The sequence below is a fragment of the Leptodactylus fuscus genome, chromosome 7, assembly GCF_031893055.1.
Source record: "Leptodactylus fuscus isolate aLepFus1 chromosome 7, aLepFus1.hap2, whole genome shotgun sequence".
In the NCBI taxonomy this organism is placed as follows: domain Eukaryota; kingdom Metazoa; phylum Chordata; class Amphibia; order Anura; family Leptodactylidae; genus Leptodactylus; species Leptodactylus fuscus.
The window spans coordinates 137124983-137140120 of record NC_134271.1 but is presented as its reverse complement, the minus strand read 5'-3'; the positions used below and the strand labels follow the sequence as shown (position 1 = coordinate 137140120).

Genomic DNA, 15138 nt, shown 5'->3' with positions numbered 1-15138 from the left:
AGTTCAAGACACAAAACAAGGAATATAAAGGCGCACTGTGTATAAGGTTCCTTATCTAATAGGGTTTATCACTACAAGTAATACACAATGAAGCGGCCGCTCATAGCCTACAACAATCCCACAGCTTGTTCTCTTCTTAGATTGGACCAAACGTCTTCTATCCCTAGTGTTTATAGATAATATGGAGTATGATATGGCATATCCAGGAGGAAAAATGAAACCTTGAAGGGGGTTTTCCTGGCAAACAATACAACTCGGTGGAAAAATGAAAAAAATTAGTGATACGTGCCTACCCCCCTTTCCATGCGACTGTGGTCAGGCTATGGGGCAGGGATAGTGATGCACTAGGACAGTGATGGCTAACCTTTTAGAGACCGAGTGCCCAAACTGCAACCCTAAACCCACTAATTTATCACAAAGTGCCAACACTGCAATTTAACCTTAATAATGTGCAGATCCACAATCATGGACAGTTACGGACCGTCTGTAATAATATCACTTGTCTGCTATAAAACAGATACTGTGTGTTAAAAATAGTGAAGGGCCCCCCACACAGTACAATCTGCTCCACTGTGGCCGATACACAGTACAATTTGCTCCACAGTGGCCTCCACACAGTACAATCTGCTCCACAGTGATCACCACACAGTACAATCTGCTCCACAGTGGCTATTACACAGTACAATATGCTCCACAGTGGCCTCCACACAGTACAATTTGCTCCACAGTGACCCCCACACAGTGTAATCTGCTACAAAGTGGCCCCCACACAGTGTAATCTGCTCCACAGATGGGTGCCACCTCTGGCACGCGTGCCATAGGCTCGCCATCACGGCACAAGGGCATAGTGATAGGACAATTTGGTGGACTGCCATTATAAGCGTGGGAGTTCATTTTAGGGATAGGGCCAGTGTTTGAAGACCCAACAGGGCAACCATTCGTGGTGACTCTCAGTGTTTATGGTTGTGCTGATGACAGCAATGGTGGCCCTGTTTTTAACCTTTAACTTGACTACTTAAGGTGACGTTTTAATATTCGATCTTGGTCCTTCCTGATTTTGTGGTTGGCTAGGAGTGAAGGGGCCACCATTGACCACTCGCTTCACTGCCTGCACTGGATGAAATGGACCACCTGACGGCAGGGAGCAGAACAGGGCTTGGTGAGTATCGGTACATTTTAATCCATTTCTGGTCCTCATGGGTTTGCTTGGTAAACCTTGTCAATTAGCAGATGAAATGCTAGAGGTTCATTGGGAAAACATGGTAAGCCATTGAGAAACATCCCTACGAGTGCTCTCTGTAAGTTATTCCCCATCTATCGACCCGAAGGTGAAGGAGCAGCATTTCTCAAGGAATTATTAGAGTTGCTATCCATCTTAACCCTGGACCATTAAAGTGGATCATACTTGATTGTAACGCCTGGATAGATGACTGCCTTCTTACTTCTAAGGATAAACTAGACTTCTCTCCAGTAGTCCACTCACCGACTCACGAAAAGGGCCAAACTCTTCCACAGAGGACTGGAAATCTCAGAAGTAACAGTAACTCCAGTCACTTGGCCAGATCATCACGCTATCATTTCTTATTCCATTCTCTGGCTCCCAAACACCAAAAAAAAAGAGAACCAAGGAAATCCTTAAGAGAATCCTTAAAAGATAATCTTCTCGAGAAATTGGTAACAACTTTCGCCTCCAAGGGCAGACTGGCACAACTTCAGACCCTAACGGCCTCGTGCGGCAATACAACAAAGTTGTGTCTTCTGCTTTTCATGCCATTGCTTCCTGGAACACCAAAGTCTTCCTTCAAACACCTCACGCACCCGGGTTTGACCACGCCATCAAAAAAAACCTAAAAAAAAGGGGCGGAAACTTGGTGGTAACATAAATCTCTGAAGGACAAAATCTCACGGACCCTAAAACTCAGGAACTGCGAATCATCCGTAAATGAGAAAGAATCCAAAAGAAATTGAAAACGCAAGGAAGGGGGTTTCACACTTGGGCCCGTGTCCACCATGTGTCATTCCGCCAAGTTTCTGTCCTAAGTCCCAGAGAAACTAGACAGGGGATGGCTTGCTGGCGGTCAGCTTTAAAACCCATTCGGTGTCCGTATGCGGCCTCTTCCCAGGGAAACCATTTTTTTGGGCCGGACCCAGGCCCAACCTTACTCCTCCTGGAATGTCCTGACCTGCTCATACCATAAATAAGAATATAGTGAACTGTTCTATGAGAGTGGGATCTTCTCTGATCTACTGACGGCAGCCATCAAGTCTCCATGTCTTCTGTAACTACTGTATACTACATCTGAAGAGTTAGTGGAGGAGGATGATGCAATATATCTTGTGCTTGGTATGAGTTCCGCTCTGGCCCGGATTTATTACGCCTTGTACGACGGTGTTCTTCCAGGCACATGGCCTGACCGAAGATACAACTTTTCATATTATGAGTTGAACTCTCCGCTGGCTCAGGGGATATGAAGACTGGCATCAATGAAGGATAGGTCACCAATATCCGACACCCATAGATCAGATGTTCTCAGTAACTGATACATAGAAAATGGAGCAGGGATCAGACAGCAATGCTCTCTGTGCAGTGCTCAGTCTACATACCGCAGATCATTTGAATAAAGCCTAAGCTGCATTAACTCAGTTCCACCACTACAAACAGAACAGCGCTGTCTGCTTCCTGCCCCATTCTCCTGATAACAGCTGATCGGCGGGGGTGCTGAGAGTCAGACCCCCACAAATCTCTCCCCCTCTCACAGCATGCTGTCTCACATAGACGCTGAAGGAGTGATAACACTACAGATACAGATCTGTCCACTCTTACCTTAGCTGAAATTAGTTTCTTGGCGAGGATTTTGGTGAGGAAAAAATTTGCTTTAGGAATTAGGTAGTGTTTTTTTCCTCCAGTACAATGTATGGACCTTGAAAAAACTGCAAGCTTTTTTCCATGCGTTATTTTCCAATTCCACGTGGATTTTCCACCTCTCATTGACTGCGTTGGTTTTTGTAGGCGGATGGTGAATGGACCCTAAGGCCCCACATTGCGAAAACTCAGCTTTTTTTTATTGCAGATTTTGCTGCGGTTTTTTCAGCCAAAGCCAAGAATGGCTACAAAAGGAAAGGGAAATATACAGGAAGTTCTTACACTTCTATCTTCTTAATCCACTCCTGGTTTTGGCTCAAAAAACCGCAGCAAAATCTGCAACCAAAGCAGCTGCGTTTCCGCAATGTGGGGCTTCAGCCTAAATGGGCTTTTCGAAGCAGAATCCATCTGAAGATAGGTCATGTCGCTTTAGCTGAACCTGCTCCAATCCATGGATTCCTCTCTCACCAGCTGGCGCCATGTTTTGGACACTAACATAAAACCAATAGCCTGCAGATGTGATAGCAGGCGCCTGACAACGCCATGGTACAGAACCTACTAGATTTCGGGGTTGCCATTTTTTTTCCAATGACTTTCAGAAAGCTTTATCAGCCAGGCCTAGCTATATACATGCGCTATATGGTAAGATGAGGATTACAGTGACGGTATTGGCCACGTGTGTATCTGGCATATACCGTAGTATATTACAATAGCAGATTTCCTGTATGAATTAGTTATTGTACTTCTAGATACCATTTGGCTTGGCCACAAGAAACCTTATCACATGTCCTTTACAGAGCCCCAGGAACATGAAAGGAATCAGTCAGTATTACTTTACTGTCCAGGCAACAGATCAGCCATATTATACATATCATATAATAGGGGTTATCTTAGACTGCCAAACTGATCACCTATCCTTGGACCCATAGGGGTCGAGCTGTTTAAAAGGCCAGAGTGCTACCGTGAATGTGGTATCTGCTTTACCGTGTGCAAGGCACAGCGCCACCCTTCTAAAAGTGGCTGTATGTGGTATTGCAGTTCATTATGTGATTTGCCCTATCAGGCGCAGCCACTAATAAAGGTACCGAGCTGTGGAAACTTTTAGTAAAGCCTTTGATACGCTCATACGGGCACTAAAGGCCTTCTAAACAGAGTTGGATGCCCACCGATCCAATAGTTCTGAGGGATACGTCATCAGTTTAGAAGTCCTGGATAATTCCTTTAATGTTTAAGTTTGGTTTCAGCATCAAAGCAGTTGTCTGGTCAGGACAATCCCCTTTTTGGGAGGTAAATCACCACCAATACAGGAAACCCGTACCAAAATGGCTACACCAAGTCCTCCAGATCCGGCGCTCCTTTTGGTAATCCTTGGTAGGGACGTCCATCTAATAGGGATATGGATATGGGTTGTTCAAGCCACAACGCCATAACTGATGACTCCAACGGTCGGGCCCCACCTTCATTTCACCACGATGGTTACAGACGGTATCTCAGGGCAGTGGACTGCTCACAAATGTCTCCTTTGTATACGGTGTACTGCAGTACAATGATAAATATACATATACAACATCTATAAAAGGACTATACATCAGTAATACAGTCAAGTGCTAAAACGGTCCCAAGGAACCCAGAAGTCGGCAGGAGGTCACACCGTTTGGTTCGCCGGCCCTCTCATGTGAATGGTCTGATGTCTGACCAAGTGCGAACTTCGCGAGAAGGACTTTCCGCATTCGGCACAAGTAAAAGGCCTTTCTCCTGTGTGGACCTTCTGGTGTCTCACCAAATGCGAGCTGTGGCCGAAGCATTTGCCACATTCTGTGCAGAGATACGGCTTCTCGCCGGTGTGGACCCTCTGGTGGATGATGAGGTTGGAGCTGCTGATGAACCTCTTACCACAGTCGTTGCAGACGTACGGCCTCTCTCCGGTGTGGACTCTTTGGTGCATGACCAGGTAGGACCCGCTGATGAAACTTTTCAAGCAGATTTTGCACGTGTGAGGCCTTTCGCCCGTATGAGTCCGTCGGTGGACGATCAGGCTGGCGTTTTGGGTAAAGCTCTTGCCGCACTCTTTGCATGTGTAAGCCTTTGGTTCTGTCTGAGTTCTTTTGGCCATGATTTTGTCTGACGTGTATGCGACATGCTTCCTGTGCCGGAGACGACTGCTGGCGTGTTCACCTGTCTGGACTCCAAGATGTCTAGAAGGAGTCAAGCTCCTGGCTGAGTTTCTTTCCTCTGTATGGGTTGCCTTGTGCACAAGAAAAACTGAGCGCTCCTCAAAACAGTCTCCACATTCGCTACATGTGTATACGTTGGATGTTAGGCCACTCTCCGGGCTGTCCTGGTCCTCATTGGATGCCAGGTCCTCCATATTAGCTTGGCCTTCTCTTGTACTAGACGCCGGGTCCTCAGCTGAGCCGCTCATACATCTGCCCTGTTTCCTCCGGGCTCTTGCAGAAGGTCTCTGTGTGTTGGCAGTGGACTGGCTTGGCGTCTGGCACCCATCGTCTTTACTTAAGGACTCCCCTGGCATGGACAAGAAGATAAAATACTTTGTCAAATTAACAACCTTCATGATTTGTGCAAACAATGACCTAAATTGGAAAATGATGGGTTAAACCGACATGGAAAAGGATTTAGGATTTTTACTTTACTTGCCAAGGCAAATAAGACCATGGGCTTCATCATGGACACACAAGACTCTGCCACTTTGCCAATCACTAGTCGGCCCGCACATGAAATACTGGGCACAGATTTGGGCACCAGGGTTATTTAATAACTATGTCTAAATATATAAAGGTCTATACAGAGATCTCTGCCAGGATCTCTTCACACCTGAAACTGGAATAAGAGGGCATCCTATACATTTACAGGTCTTTCCCCAACATATACAGGGGTTCTTAAAGGGATCCTATCATTGGATACCCTTTTTTTCTGACTAACACGTAGGAATAGCCTTAAGAAAGGTTATTCTTCTTCTCCTACCTTTAGATGTGTTCTCCACGTCGCCGTTCAGTAGAAATCCGGGTTTTGTTCGGTATGCAAATGAGTTCTCTCGCAGCACTGGGGGTGGTCCCCAGCGCTCAAACAACACTGGGGGCGTCCCCAATGCTCTGAGAGAACTCTCCAGCGCATCCTCCATCTTCTTATGGAACGGCCTCTCCCTGCGTCTTCTTCCGTCCTGGGTTTCAATCTTCTAGGCCTCGGGCAGAGCCGACTGCGCATGCCCGGGCCACAAGAAAATGGCCGAATACACCAGCTGACTGTGTAAGCAGCCACAAGAAAATGGCTGATTACACCAGTTTACTTTGTAAGCAGCCACTTTCTTGTGGCCTGGGAATGCGCAGTAGGCTCAGCCCGAGGCCTAGAAGATTGAAACTCAGGATGGAAGAAGACGCAGGGAGAGGTCGTTCCAGAAGAAGATGGAGGCGTCACTGGAGATTTCTCTCAGAGCATTGGGGATGCCCCCTGTGCTGTTTGAGCACTGAGGACCGCCCCCAGTGCTGTAAGATAACTCATTTGCATACTGAAGAAAACCCGGATTTCTACCGAACGGCGGCGCGGAGAAGACATCTAATGGTAGGAGAAGAATAGCCTTTCTTAAGGCTATTCCTACGTGTTAGTCAGAAAAACAAGGTATCCAATGATAGGGTCCCTTTAAGGAAGATTTGGGTTCCATAAAATAGTATTTTTATTGATTACACTACAGGATAATAGGACGCCGCACAGCCACATACATTGATCATCTCATACATAAAAGCTCATCGCCCCTTCCCCAAATTAGTATACCGCACGTGTGAACTAAATATCCAGGAGTAATACAGGAACAGGAAGAGTCAGCAGGTATTGGTAAGAATGGGGGCTCGAGTCAATACCCTAAAGTGGTATAATAAAAGATCTACGAATCTCTAATAGGTTGAAGGTCTCTGCTTGAAGTCAGTGAATTGAAACACCCTTGGTAAGAAGGGGAAGGGTAAGAAGCCCCTCTGGACCGTGTCATGTAGGTATAGCGAAAGCTTCTATAGAATGCTACAAGCCACAATGGGATTGTATGTAAGATACAAGAGGCCCGGATATGGATAATGGTGCGGGATACCTGGGCAGAGCTGGGCACTCCGCTTTCTCCGAGGCGTGTACAAGTCGCTGCTCACGCACAGCTCTTCACCCCGATGAATTTTGGGCACTGTCTCTGGTTTCACATACAGGTAGCCTGATAAAAGAGAGAATATAGGAAGTTTATCGAAATACATATAACTATCATATATTACACCTTATACGTCATACTTAAAGGGGTTGTTCTACTAGGGACACTTATCCCTTATCTAAAGGACAGGTCCCCCTGATCTCTAGGGCAATGGGACACTTATCCCTAGGAGATAGATACAAGTTCAGCTCATTCAGTTAGACTGGAAAATGCAGCCGTCATACATAAGATAATGGCGGCATATAGTGGGGCAGAGAGTAAGACAAAGTATGTGTATCAATATGTAAAACCATCACTAGATGGCACCGGTGCTGCAAATACTGTATAAAGCAGAGTCACATTACACTACAGAAATACAGAATGCAAGAAATGAACACGATAAGCGGGAAAGATAAAACCGCAGCCCTAAATATTAACTTACCGTCAGGGCTATGTATCTGTTTGTCTCGTCATAAGGCGGCTCATCATATACGTTTAGGATAACGTAGCTTATAGCCAGCTTTATACTGCGCATGCCCAGAGGCCACAAGAAAATGGCCGCTTACTTACTGTGTAAGCGGCCATTTTTCTTGTGGCTGCGGGCATGCGCGGTCAGAGGCCTACAAGTTTGACTGCCTGCGCCGGAAGAAGACACGTGAAGAGGACGTTTCAGATGAAGATGGAGGCAGTGCTGGAGAGTTCTCTCGCAGCATTGGGGACACCCCCAGTGCTGTTTGAGCTCTGGGGCCTGCCTCCAGTGCTGCGAGAGAACTCATTTGCATACCGACGAAAACCGGGATTTCTACAGAACGGCGGCGTGGAGAAGATATCTAAAGGTAGGAGAAGAATAGCCTTTCTTAAGGCTATTCCTACGTGTCAAATAGAAAAAAATGTGTTTTAGTGGTAGAATCCCTTTAAAGGGTTGGTCGTTTTAGGAATGCTTCATCACATCACAATGGGACCAGTTTTTGTTTGATGTCCTCGCTGTTGCTGTACACGTGTTGTTCCTTACCTTTATTCAGCATATCCTCAGATGCAGGTCGAGATATGACCAGCTTTTAAAAAAAATGTGATTTGCGACACTATGTCACAAGATATCTATCCTATATTTGTCTATGTGCAGCCGCCCAGTGGTTGTCTTGTGCACTGCAGCCTGTCCATTCATGTGAGAGTCCTTAACCAAATTCAAACACATCTGTATTTCAGCACGCCTTAAAGGGATTCAATCATTAAAAAGCAATTTTTTCTGCCTACCACGTAGGAATAGCCTTAAGAAAGGTTATTCTTCTCCTACCATTAGATGTCTTCTCTGCACCGCTGTTCAGTAGAAATCCCGGTTTTCTTCTGTATGCAAATGAGTTCTCTTGTAGCACTGGGGGCGGTCACTGGCACTCAAACAGAACTAGGGGCGTCCCGCCTCCATCTTCTTCCGGAACAGCCTCTCCCTGTGTCTTTTTCTGGCCCTGGGGGTCAAACTTCTAGGCCTTGGGCAGTGCCAACTGATCTCTGACAGTAAACTAGTGTAAGAGGCCATTTTCTTGTGGCCGCTTACACAGTAAGCTGAGGTAAGCATTCACAATAAAATGGCCGCGGGCATGTGCAGTTGGCTCTTCCCAAGGCCTGACGGAAGACCCAACTGCGCGTGCCTGGAAGTTTGAAGCCAGCGCCAGAAGAAGGCGCAGGGAGAGGCCGTTCCAGAAGAAGATGGAGGCGGCGCTGGATAGTTCTCTCGCAGCACTGGGGACACCCCCAGTGCTGCTTGAGCGTTGAGGACAGCCCCCAGTGCTGTTTGAGCGTTGAGGACCGCCCCCAGTGCTGCGTGAGAACTCATTTGCATACAGACGATAACCGGGATTTCTACCGAACAGCAGCGCGGAGAAGACATCTAAAGGTAGGAGAAGAATAGCCTTTCTTAAGGCTATTCCTACATGTGATAGAGAAAAAATTGCTTCCCTTTAACATGTCCCCCTTCATTTTCTCTTCCCTACACAGTTCATTGAGGGAACCTAAGATCAATAAAATGTCACGGTATGTTATTCTCGGCGCCTCTCACCTACTAAGTTTGGACGTTGGTGAACCTTGGTCTCTTCATTCTTATATCGTTCCCTCTCACGATCTTCTAAGGAGTCTAATTCTTCTACTGAGAAGCAGACAGTGGCCTCCTCAGGTTTTGCGGTTTCCTGAACGATGAAGAATATTTGATATTAGCAAAACCACACGACACATGTAGAAGTCATAGTAGAGATATACAGTCACAGCACCCTGTTATTCTTCCAATAGGTACCAAGTCAATCACAATAATGGGAGTTACATTGTCCACTGCCAGAGACACCACAGGCAGCCATGGCCACTCATGCAGTATCTTCTCCTCCAGGCCAGTGAAGGACTTGTCACCGATCTTGTATAACTTAGTGATATTTCTAAAGATACATAAAGTGTAACTCCATATACAACTACACGGGGTTGTCTCATGATTGACTCCTTCCTATCACACAATGTACCTGTAGGACACTGACATCTTGTAGTATAAATAAGGAGTTGGGATGGCATCCCTGATCTAAAAGATTGGGTCTAGATCCGATGTTGGCCATTCAACTTCTTAGGTGCCGCAGTCAATATCGACTGCAGCATCTAAGTGGTTAAGCCAAGGGAGTGAGCATCCTCTCTCACCCCACGGCATCTGAGGTCCTAAGGACAGTCTGCCAATTTTGCCTACCTATTACGCCATACATATTACACTGTAAGTCCCCTATTAAACCTAAATAATGGTAAAAATAAATAAATATAATGTTTAAAAATAAAATTACGTTCATTTTTACATAATTTTATTTTTAAACATTATATTTTATATATATTTTTAACCCTTTTAGTCTCACTAGAGTCCTTGACCACCGCTCATACACTGTAATACACTGCACTATGTGTGACCTAATAAAACCCAACTTTTTGGATATACAATATATTATTATGTTGCAAACAATAAAGAAGTATAAAGGTATTGATTGGTATGTGTTTTATGTTGATCCTGCCAAAAAAATAAATTGAAAAAGGTCCCAAGCACCCCAAATGATTCCAATCATAATTATAGGTTGTCCTGCAAAATATGAGTCCCCGTACAGCTACATAGTGGTATTGTTCAAAACAAAACAAAAAAAACTATGGTATATAAAATTTGGTATCCCGAATTGGACTGAGCAGTAAATTAAAGTTTTAACATTTTTCGATTTTCCGTACCACATAACTTTCTGATCTTTCCGTTCACAGAGACATAGGAGGGCTTAATGTTTGCGGGACAAACTGTACTTTGTAATGGTACCGTTTATTATTCCGTACAATGTACTGGGAAGCTGGTAGATGAATTAGAGGATCTTTACTGCTTTGTCTGGCCATGGAGAATTGGAGCAGGAGTCGGGATCAGTCTGTGTGATGGTTTGGCCTACCCCTGCCTATAGTACACGTTACCTGCATGGCAGCGGGGAGCATCTGTTTGACATTGAAGGCCGTGGTTGTGCCCTTGTTACATCGCTCCATTAGAATGTGAGGCCCCTTTAAAAAAAAAAAAATATGTATATATTAAACATAGAATATGTCATAAAGTCATAACCACAGTATAGTAGAATCAACTCGCCTATAAAACTACAGGAAGGTCATGCCGAGCCAAACAGCAGGCCCAGACCCCAAACTAAGACGCACATGAAATCCTTCAGCCTTGTATATTCTTCTCCCACATAGAAGGGAATATGAAGACGCAGTGAGAATTTATCATAGGCAATGTAATGGATAATCCCAGCATGCACTGTGTATGTAAGGCTATGCCCATAAAGACGCTGCCACCACCAGTGTGGGGCACTATAGGATCTCCCTGCTCTTTACTGGAGGCAGCCACTATAGTGCATGGGGGCTGGTGCTGTGTATTAGTATAGGCTACAGTCAGACTGATCACATACACAGAGAGTATTGGAAGCTGTAGTCTTGGTCTCTGCATGACGTCTAGGATGGTGGGGGTTGTGTTCCACATGACAGGTGCAGGTGCCCCCCATAACAGAACCAACCAGAATTGTCAAATTCTATCAATCTCCAACGTCTGCAGTCACCACCTTAAGCGTTCTAGGGCAACAAGTCCCTGACCAAGTCTGCAGGGCCTGTCAGAGGTAAAAGGAAAGTGGGCATCAGGGGTGGTCACTGACACCACAGACGTCACCAATGTCCTGATATATCACACATCGCTACCTATAGACTATACAGTACGTGGACATTAGAGGTGGTCTCCTGATATGTCACAAATCACTACCTATAGAGTATACGATACGTATAGAGGTGATGTCTGACACCACAGACATCACCGATCTCCTGATATATCACAGATGACTACCTATGGACTATACAGTACGTGGACATTAGAGGTGGTCACTGACGCCACAGACGTTATCGATCTCCTGATATATCAGTCTACCTATAGACTATACAGTACATGGACATTAGAGGTGGTCTCCTGATATGTCACAAATCACTACCTATAGAGTATACGATACGTATAGAGGTGATGTCTGACACCACAGACGTCACCGATCTCCTGATATATCACACATCGCTACCTATAGACTATACAATACGTGGACATTAGAGGTGGTCACTGACACCACAGACGTTATCGATCTCCTGATATATCACACATCGCTACCTATAGACTATACAGTACGTGGACATTAGAGGTGGTCACTGACGCCACAGACGTTATCGATCTCCTGATATATCAGTCTACCTATAGACTATACAGTACATGGACATTAGAGGTGGTCTCCTGATATGTCACAAATCACTACCTATAGAGTATACGATACGTATAGAGGTGATGTCTGACACCACAGACATCACCGATCTCCTGATATATCACAGATGACTACCTATGGACTATACAGTACGTGGACATTAGACATGGTCACTACCTTATGGACTATACGATACGTGGACATTAGACGTGGTCACTACCTATAGACCATACGATACGTGACATTAGACATGGTCACTACCTATAGACCATACGATACGTATAGAGGTGGTCACTGACACCACAGATGTCACCGATCTCCTGATATACCACAGATGACTACTTATAGACTATACGATACATGGACATTAGACGTGGTCACTACTTATAGACTATACGATACGTATAGAGGTGGTCACTGACACCACAAATGTTATCGATCTCCTGATATACCACAGATGACTACTTATAGACTATACGATACGTGAACATTAGACGTGGTCATCACCTATAGACTATACGATACGTATAGAGGTGGTCACTGACACCACAGATGTCACCGATCTCCTGATATACCACAGATGACTACTTATAGACTATACGATACGTGGACATTAGACGTGGTCACTACTTATAGACTATACGATACGTGGACATTAGACGTGGTCACTACTTATAGACTATACGATACGTATAGAGGTGGTCACTGACACCACAGATGTCACCGATCTCCTGATATACCACAGATGACTACTTATAGACTATACGATACGTGGACATTAGATGTGGTCACTACTTATAGACTATACGATACGTGGACATTAGACGTGGTCACTACTTATAGACTATACGATACGTGGACATTAGATGTGGTCACTACTTATAAACTATACGATACGTATAGAGGTGGTCACTGACACCACAGATGTTATCGATCTCCTGATATACCACAGATGACTACTTATAGACTATACGATACGTGGACATTAGACGTGGTCACTACTTATAGACTATACGATACGTGGACATTAGACGTGGTCACTACTTATAGACTATACGATACGTATAGAGGTGGTCACTGACACCACAGATGTTATCGATCTCCTGATATACCACAGATGACTACTTATAGACTATACGATACGTGGACATTAGACGTGGTCACTACTTATAGACTATACGATACGTGGACATTAGACGTGGTCATCACCTATAGACTATACGATACGTATAGAGGTGGTCACTGACACCACAGATGTTATCGATCTCCTGATATGTTACAGATTTTAAGGAACACAATGAAAAGTTTTGACTAATAGTTTGGATAGCCGTCGGATTTGTGTTCTCGCGCTCGGACAGCGCTTTTATCGTATCGTCATGGAAACTTAACAAAAACAGCAAAAAAAAATGGAAGTGGTATCTAATAATCTATCTGTCATATACAGCCGGCGCAGGATGTGATGTCTTATATCCAGCTCTCCCCATATATATATATACTGTATATAGTCAGCCCTTCACCTGCTGCTTGTCACCCCCGCCCACCTGTGCGCCCCCCTATATGGGCACCATGTATGTGCCCCCTCCCCACACACACAGCCCCCACACCTACCTATGGTAGTAATGTACACAGCCCGGCCGCACATCCAGGGCTCCTCAGACGTCTGCGGCCGGGAGGACTCACCCGGGGCCAGGGGACGGCCACCAAATCCCTGCCACTGACTGGCTGCTGATCCCGGAGTCAGGGCATGGAGAAGACAGCGCCGCCTCTGGGAATTGTAGTCTGTCTCCCATAGATCACTCAGCAATGGGCGGGGGAAAGAACTACCAGTCCCAGGGTGCATTGCGGCCACAAACATGACCGGCCCTGTACAAGAGAACATGACGGGAAGACTAGAATGGAGAGAGACAGAGGGGAGAGAAGAGACTGACTGTATACAGAGGGGAGAGAAGAGACTGACTGTATACAGAGGGGAGAGAAGAGACTGACTGTATACAGAGGGGAGAGAAGAGACTGACTGTATACAGAGGGGAGAGAAGAGACTGACTGTATACAGAGGGGAGAGAAGAGACTGACTGTATACAGAGGGGAGAGAAGAGACTGACTGTATACAGAGGGGAGAGAAGAGACTGACTGTATACAGAAGGGAGAGAAGAGACTGACTGTATACAGAGGGGAGAGAAGAGACTGACTGTATACAGAGGATAGAGAGGGGAGAGAAGAGACTGACTGTATACAGAGGGGAGAGAAGAGACTGAATGTATACAGAGGATAGAGAGGGGAGAGAAGAGACTGACTGTATACAGAGGGGAGAGAAGAGACTGACTGTATACAGAGGGGAGAGAAGAGACTGACTGTATACAGAGGGGAGAGAAGAGACTGACTGTATACAGAGGATAGAGAGGGGAGAGAAGAGACTGACTGTATACAGAGGGGAGAGAAGAGACTGAATGTATACAGAGGATAGAGAGAGAAGAGACTGACTGTATACAGAGGATAGAGAGGGGAGAGAAGAGACTGACTGTATACAGAGGATAGAGAGGGGAGAGAAGAGACTGACTGTATACAGAGGATAGAGAGGGGAGAGAAGAGACTGACTGTATACAGAGGGGAGAGAAGAGACTGAATGTATACAGAGGATAGAGAGAGAAGAAGACTGACTGTATATAGAGGATAGAGAGGGGAGAGAAGAGACTGACTGTATACAGAGGGGAGAGAAGAGACTGACTGTATACAGAGGGGAGAGGAGAGACTACAGAGGATAGAGAGAGAAGAGACTGACTGTATACAGAGGGGAGAGAAGAGGCTGACTGTATACAGAGGGGAGAGAAGAGACTGACTGTATACAGAGGATAGAGAGGGGAGAGAAGAGACTGACTGTATACAGAGGGGAGAGAAGAGACTGACTGTATACAGAGGGGAGAGAAGAGACTGACTGTATACAGAGGATAGAGAGAGAAGAAGACTGACTGTATACAGAGGGGAGAGAAGAGACTGTATACAGAGGATAGAGAGGGGAGAGAAGAGACTGACTGTATACAGAGGATAGAGAGAGAGGAGAAACTGACTATATACAGAGGGGAGAGAAGAGACTGACTGTATACAGAGGATAGAGAGAGAGGAGAGACTGCCTTGTATACAGAGGATAGAGAGGGAAGAGAAGAGACTGCATACAGAGGATAGAGAGGGTAGAGAAGAGACTGACTGTATACAGAGGATAGAGAGAGAGGAGAGACTGCCTTGTATACAGAGGATAGAGAGGGAAGAGAAGAGACTGCATACAGAGGATAGAGAGGGTAGAGAAGAGACTGACTGCATACAGAGGATAG

At 45.5% G+C, this 15138-nt stretch overlaps 1 protein-coding gene across 1 annotated transcript; it reads right to left on the bottom strand.

The window, feature by feature from the left end:
• Positions 1–3657: 3657 nt before the first annotated feature.
• Positions 3658–13539, bottom strand: LOC142214254 (uncharacterized). The gene is made up of 5 exons (XM_075283150.1): positions 13421–13539; positions 10506–10589; positions 9097–9223; positions 6957–7070; positions 3658–5386 (listed from the first exon to the last, which is right to left on the bottom strand). The coding sequence occupies exons 2-5, from the start codon at positions 10572–10574 to the stop codon at positions 4509–4511; spliced, it is 1188 nt and encodes a 395-aa protein (XP_075139251.1). The 5' UTR covers positions 10575–10589; positions 13421–13539; the 3' UTR covers positions 3658–4508.
• Between the last annotated feature and the right edge of the window lie 1599 nt (positions 13540–15138).

Coding starts and splice junctions, on each gene's coding strand:
- LOC142214254 (XM_075283150.1), bottom strand. CDS start 10,574: ATGGAGCGATGTAACAAGGGCACAACCACGGCCTTCAATGTCAAACAG. Junction 7,071..9,096: donor CCAACGTCCAAACTTAGTAG/GTGAGAGGCGCC, acceptor CTCTTTTATCAG/GCTACCTGTATGTGAAACCA. Junction 5,387..6,956: donor GAGTGCCCAGCTCTGCCCAG/GTATCCCGCACC, acceptor TGTCCATGCCAG/GGGAGTCCTTAAGTAAAGAC.